This window comes from Elaeis guineensis, chromosome 2 (genome assembly GCF_000442705.2).
Source record: "Elaeis guineensis isolate ETL-2024a chromosome 2, EG11, whole genome shotgun sequence".
NCBI lineage: Eukaryota > Viridiplantae > Streptophyta > Magnoliopsida > Arecales > Arecaceae > Elaeis > Elaeis guineensis.
Window position 1 is genome coordinate 100,488,386 of NC_025994.2, and position 6,755 is coordinate 100,495,140.

Here is a 6,755-nt window from a genome sequence, read left to right on the forward strand (position 1 = left end):
CGGATGGATCGAGCTGTGCGATCAGAGGCATTGGGATGGTCAGCTGGAAGACACATGATGGTACAGTGAGGAGATTGGGGGAGATCCGATACATATCAGATTTCAGGTGGAATCTTATCTCACTTAGCAGACTGAATTCGAAAGGCTACAGGATGGTAGCTAGTGGAGGAATCCTGAGGGTGCTACGTGGCAATAGGATGTGCTGGAGGGAAAGAAGGAGAGCAAAGGATATTATTACCTAGTATGGAGCCCAGTGTGAGGTGGAGCTTTGGGAGCCAAGTGGAGCCCAGAGTGAGGTGGAGCTCTAGGTGGAGGTGGATCGGGCATGAGACAGGAGACTCGGAAAGACGAGAGGCGACGTTGCAAGGTAAGATTCCTATTGCTGCAGGATGATGTCCCGAGCAGGTCTCAGGTCAGGAAGAGCACAGCATACGATGGAGATAGGATCGAGCGGCCTGGCTCGACTTTCATGTTTATCGATCCATGATCAACAGGCGATTTCCCTAGGGCATGGGGACGAGGAGATCCAGAAGCTCTCGAAGTTAGGAGAAGGCTGAATATCGAGTCAAGATGAAGATTGTTAGGATTTGATGTCTTAAGATTTGGTCTACATTGAGCCCACAGCAAGGTTTACGATAAAAAATGAAGTCCAACGAGACCAAGATCATCCCAAATGAAGTTCGGATGGAGGAGATACACACTTATGAAGTCGGCACGGAACCCGGAGCGGCGATGGACCGTCGACGGTCGGTGGCGGGCCGGTGGAGCAACGACGGCACAGCCGCAAGCAGTAGGATGTGGCCTAGGCACGGCCAGCGCACGGCTCAGGCGTGCAGGGCACGACCCAGGTGCGTAGGGCACCGTCCGGTGTGGGGCATGCGGCCCAATGGAGCATGGTCCAGGCGCACGACGCAGGCGCAGCCCAGGCCCAGGCACCACTGGGGCCTATGTTTTTTGGTCCACAGACTGGTGCATGGACCGCTAAATCATTTTCCATCCATTTCTCACGGTCAATGGCACTATTCCATAGACCGGTTGCGATCGAACGGCTCTGGTGGCTTGCAGTGATGATCCAATGGCTTGGGAAGAATTTTGGGCTTGATTAAGAGTGTTAAACCTAATCTAATTGGGTTTAAGTCTTATAAAAGGCCCTGATCAAGTGCAACAGGGGCATGATTTTGGTTTTCGCCGCTTGTGAGCACCCGTGAACAGTGTTTCTCGCGCATGGCTCTATCAGCCGTAGGAAAGCAAAGAAGCCGTGAAGGAGGTGACGTGTGGACGCCGTGGAGAGAAGGTGCAGGGCTCTTGAACAGCGGACAGCAATCGCTTCAGGGGTTCAGGGGGGTCTTTCTAGAGAGAGAGCTTTTGTGAGAGAAACATTCTGTGAGCGAAAAATTGGATGTATGAGGGTTGAGGGTGAGATCTCCTCTTATAAATTTTTTTTATAGTGAAGTTTGCATTCTCTATGGAGGCGAATCCTTTTGTAGCTGATCCACGTATTTTGATTGTTTTTGCTTTGTTTCTTCTTTCTTTCTACTGCATCGTGCGGTACTGAAAAGATCCTGGGAGGTGGTGTCCTGGCTAGACATCCACCCAACAAAAATAGATCATGGATGATTGGATCCCACCAAACTCGTACGGGAAGCGCACCTACTTCACGCCTTCTTATCTCAGTTCTACGCACAGTCTTTTTCTCAAGGGAAAATGGAGGGAGCGAGAGACTTTCTCCATGCTATATTAAATTTTAAAAAAAATGCAATATTTTTGCAGGGAAGGAGGTGAGAGGGAATAGAGATTGCAAGCATAGGATGGACAGCTTGCTCAGGACACATTTGTTGCTTTCACAGGTTTTGGTGTTACCAATATTGCCCCACATGGAAAAGGAGTACAAAGTTTTATGAAGAACAGAGAAGACCGAGGTTCTCCTTTTCAAGACGATCCTTCAGCTCGTCTCGTGTCAAATGAGTGGCATGAGTAACTAATCCCTATCTTGCACGTTCTTTCTCCTCCATGTAGACGAAAGTGAGGTTAAGTTTGGGGGCACACCTCTGAGGCTCTAGCGCGAATAGAGAGGAGTCCACTACAGAAAAAATAGGCATTAACGACGCTATTTATGGTCATTAACGACGCTTTAAAGCGTCGCTATTTGGCTTTACGACGCTTCGAAAAGCGTCGGCAAAGCGTCGACTATGTAAGAGTGGGGACGAATAGCGCCGACGCTTTTTAAAAGCGTCGTTATTTTTTAACGACGCTTTAAAGCGTCGTAAAGATTTACATTAACGACGCTTTAAAGCGTCGTTAAATTTGTCTTAATGACGCTTTAAAGTGTCGTTAATGGAAATCTTTACGACGCTTTAAAGCGTCGTAAATATTTACATTAACGACGCTTATAAGCGTCGTTAATTTAAATCTTTACGACGCTTTAAAGCGTCGCAAAAGACAAATTTAACGACGCTTATAAGTGTCGTTAATGTAAAAATTTACGACGCTTTAAAGTGTCGCAAAAGACAAATTTAACGACGCTTATAAGCGTCGTTAAAGGTTTTAAGAGGAAAAAAAATACAAATATTATTTAAAAAAAAATAATACAATACATTCCTGTACGAAATCATATCACACCTGTACAATACAATAAACATGTACAATCACCACATTCATATTCATACCTGTACAATCACCATCATTCACATCACCTGTACAATACAATAAACATGTACAATCACCACATTCACATTCACACCTGTACAATCACCATCATTCACATCAAAAGCAAGCTGAAATAGAAAATTTAATCAAACCAAAAGACAATATTTTATATAAATAAAAATAAAGTACTAATCGTCCATTACAATCAAGAGTAATATAAATAAATATAAAAATATAACAAAAATAAAATAACATCAATCTGCAGGCGGATGGTCGTCGTTGTCTCCACGTGACGTGCCGCTATCTCGACGGGTGCCTGATATGCCAGGAGCCTACAAAAAACATATCAAAAGCATGATTTGCATATCTATAAATAAAATATATAAATCATTAAATTAATACAAAAATATATATTTAATATTATGTGTTTACCTGAGATGAACCATACATCTCTAATAAAGATGTAAGGCGATCAATCTGTCCCCTCATGGCCTGCATCTCGGCACGGCTCTGTCGCATCTCCTCCATCTCAGCGGCACGACTCTGTCTAATCTCCTGTATCTCCGCCTCGAGTCTGCGAATGCGTGAATCCTGAGCATCTGCTGCAGCATGCTGCGTATATCTACTAACCTCAGATAACTGAGTGGGGGTGACTCCTACTCCATAACCCCTCACTCGGCCGTAGCGCTCTGGTCCCATCAACTCTGTGAAGACCTCGATCTCGATACGGCTCTGCTGCGTAGATGCTGCGGACTCGTCGTCACGCTCCGCAATGAGAGATGTAGCCCTCTCCTGTATTTTTTTTGAAAACAAGAGTTATACATTAATAGCTAACAAAATTAAATTTAAATCATTGCAAAAAATATAATATTAATAATACCGTACATATAAATCTCTCGACTCATCTCGAACAAAAGTACCATCCTGATGAGTATGAGTCATCCGGTAAAACTCCACTTGTCCGGGTTCCCTCCCATGCTCATCCTCCTACACAAATAATTTCAATTTTAAGCAAACAATTATGATAATTTAAAAAAATATATGAGTATCATGATACAGACATGGTCCACGATACATAATGATATTAGTTATATAAATATTTGAACATACAAATTAAAAATTAATTATGAAAGTTTAAGGAACATACAAACTCCTGTCGGAGTCGTGCATAACTCTTCGACCCCGATGTATGAGGAACAGACTGAGCTGCTCGTGCAGCTCTACCAATAGCAGAATAAGTCTGTAAAATAAAGTAAAGAACTTGTTATATATACAATATATAATAAAAATCAATATTTTTATAAAATATTTAGAAAAAAAAGATAATAAACAGATAATATACCTGTGCCCTCTCGGAGAACCAATAATGAACCAACTCCATCCACTGATGAGGGGGTACATCAGGAGGACAATTCCTAGCAACCTCCTCCTCTGTCATACCCTGTCTCATATAGTCCTTCTTCAATTGCGCTCTATATTCTTTCCATTTGCGGTTGAGAGACTTCATTACAAAATCATGAGTGGATGGAGGGAGAACAAACTTGCTCTATAAAAAAAAAAAGTTAAATGAAATAAATTATATAAATGATTAACAATTAATATACAGTATGAACATCAATTCATTACCTCTATAACTCGGAGGAGCTCAACTTTGTACGTTGGAAGCATGTCATTCCATTTTGCATAGCCCAACGGACATAGCTGAGGCCTCCGAGCAACAGTCCCCAAAAATGAAGTCAATAAGCAGGCAGCTTTCTTAATTGGCTGACCTAGCTGATTGCACTCCACAACAATCCTCTCGCCCTCACGCATCTGCCACACATCTCGTACTACTGTGGGTCCGCGTCTGGGGCGTACTCTCCCGGATCCGTCTGCAAAAAATACATAAAAGTAACTATATCATAAATATACATAAAATGAAATAAAAAAAATTTACATGAAAGACAATATATACCCTGCACGTGTATCTCATCATCTGGCTGATGAACAGGAGGATCGTGCTGTGCTGATGATGAAGGACAGGGCTCAGAATGCTGTGCAGCTGAACTGGCCTCAGGCTGCTGTGCTGAAGAAGACGTACCGGCCTCTGTCTGTGAAAACTGGAACTGCACACCAGCATATCGTCCCCTGCGACGCATGATGTCACCTAGCATTTATATAAATAAAAGGTAGAATCAGTTAATATATGGAGTAAAATAATACAATAATTAATGCAAAATATATACATCATAAATAATTATTACCAGTAACAATCAAGCAGTAGTGTTTTCTTCGAATTCTGTTCTAACCAACGTCGTCGTATCATTTAAATCATCAGCTGGCACAAAATTGTAGGGCATACATTGTGTATAAGTGTCATCGTCATCATCCTCCACTTGGTTTCCCATATCATATAAGTCTCTAGGTTTTGTTTTGATGACAGTAAACCAATCTTTATCTTTTGCATCTTGTACATAAAATACTTGACGAGCTTGAGATGAAAAAATGAATGGGTCATCCTTCAATAACACACCAGTGTGTATCAACCTTGAAAAATTTACAAGTGTAAATCCATTTGCATCTTATTTCAAACCCCTTAGTGAGTTTATGTCTATCCAATCACATCTAAACAGTACTACTTTAAATTTTCCATAATAATCCAACTCATAGATATCTTTAAGTGCACCATAATAGGATTTTTCATCCACTTCCACCATAACACCGCTATTCTGTGTTTTTCTAAATTTCTCCCGTTCTCTGGTATGAAATTTAAAGCCATTAATTATGAAACCATTATATCTATTCACAATCTTGTTAGGTCCTCGAGCAAGAGCTATTAGTTCATCTGACTTATTTGTCTCCATCATCTTTGATACCTAACAAAAAATGATATGACGAAGTGCAGTTGAGTTATCTGATATTAAATATGTATCAAAAATTAATATATCCAATAATTAAATATAAATCACACCTGATTCGAAAGCCACATAGGGAATAACTCGACCAACCATCGCTGTTCAATCCTTGCATTAGGACGAATGTTATGATTGGCTCGTCTCTGATAAATTAAAAATTTACTGCATAAAATATAAATATATCATTTAGAATATTATATCTAATATAAAATTTAAATTTTGATGTCATTCCTTAAATATACTAACCTGCGATGGTCAGATATTATGTCACTATGAAGTAACACATAACGATGTGCTTGTGCTAAGGATTTTTGATCAAGTACAATACCTTCACCTCTTCCCAAGAATTTTTCAGCAGTTAAGAACTTATACAGTTCTGCATTCTCCACAAAGTCATTATGCCGTTGAGGTCGACTAAAAATAGTCTCTACACCTTGAAGATATCTTGAACAAAATGTCAAACATTCATCCGCAATATATGCTTCAGCAATCGAGCCTTCGGGATAGGCTCTATTTCGCACATAATCTTTAAGACGCACAAGATACCTTCAAGAATTAAATATTTATTAAAATATCAGTATACTGTTGTTTCTAATAAAATTATCAAAAGATTTAAGGTTTGTAATAATACCTCTCAATAGGATACATCCATCTATAATGTACCGGTCCACCAACTTTAACTTCTGAAGCTAGGTGAACGAGCAGATGTACCATAATAGTAAAAAATCCAGGAGGAAAAATCTTTTCCATCTGGCAAAGTGTAATTGCAATATCCGATTCTAACTGATCAAGTTCCCGAGGATCAATAACTTTGGAACATAATGCCTTAAAGAATGACGATAATCGAAGTACAATTGTAACAACTTGTTTCGGCAATGACGATCTTAAAGCTATTGAAAAAATATCTTGCATCAATATGTGACCATCATGACTTTTAAGATTTGAAAGTTTTCGATCTTTTAGATGCACACATCGTGAAATATTCGATGCATATCCATCGGGTACTTTGATACTTTTCAAAACTCCCAAAAAATTATCCTTTTCTCGAGCAGACATTGTGTAACATGCAGGAGGCACATAAATTCTATCATTAGCAAGCATTTTAGGATGAAGTTCCTGTCGGATACCCATTTCTTTTAAATCAAGACGTGCCTTCATGTTATCTTTGCTCTTTCCATCAAGGTTTAAAAATGTTCCAAGTAAATTATCGCAAAT

The 6,755-nt window shown here is 40.0% G+C and overlaps 1 protein-coding gene across 1 annotated transcript; it reads right to left on the reverse strand.

The window, feature by feature from the left end:
* Positions 1 to 2,810: 2,810 nt before the first annotated feature.
* On the reverse strand, positions 2,811 to 5,200 carry LOC140855471 (uncharacterized). The gene is made up of 8 exons (XM_073251354.1): positions 4,890 to 5,200; positions 4,601 to 4,792; positions 4,273 to 4,517; positions 3,989 to 4,192; positions 3,794 to 3,886; positions 3,532 to 3,633; positions 3,079 to 3,438; positions 2,811 to 2,978 (listed from the first exon to the last, which is right to left on the reverse strand). The coding sequence occupies exons 2-8, from the start codon at positions 4,782 to 4,784 to the stop codon at positions 2,901 to 2,903; spliced, it is 1,266 nt and encodes a 421-aa protein (XP_073107455.1). The 5' UTR covers positions 4,785 to 4,792; positions 4,890 to 5,200; the 3' UTR covers positions 2,811 to 2,900.
* Positions 5,201 to 6,755: the final 1,555 nt, after the last annotated feature.

What these genes read in the sequence shown, in the direction of transcription:
- LOC140855471 (XM_073251354.1), bottom strand. Translation starts at nt 4,784, where the DNA reads ATGCGTCGCAGGGGACGATATGCTGGTGTGCAGTTCCAGTTTTCACAG. An exon ending in AGCTCCTCCGAGTTATAGAG is followed by an intron (nt 4,193 to 4,272) that starts GTAATGAATTGA and finishes TTTTTTTTATAG; the next exon opens with AGCAAGTTTGTTCTCCCTCC. An exon ending in GGTTCTCCGAGAGGGCACAG is followed by an intron (nt 3,887 to 3,988) that starts GTATATTATCTG and finishes TTTATTTTACAG; the next exon opens with ACTTATTCTGCTATTGGTAG.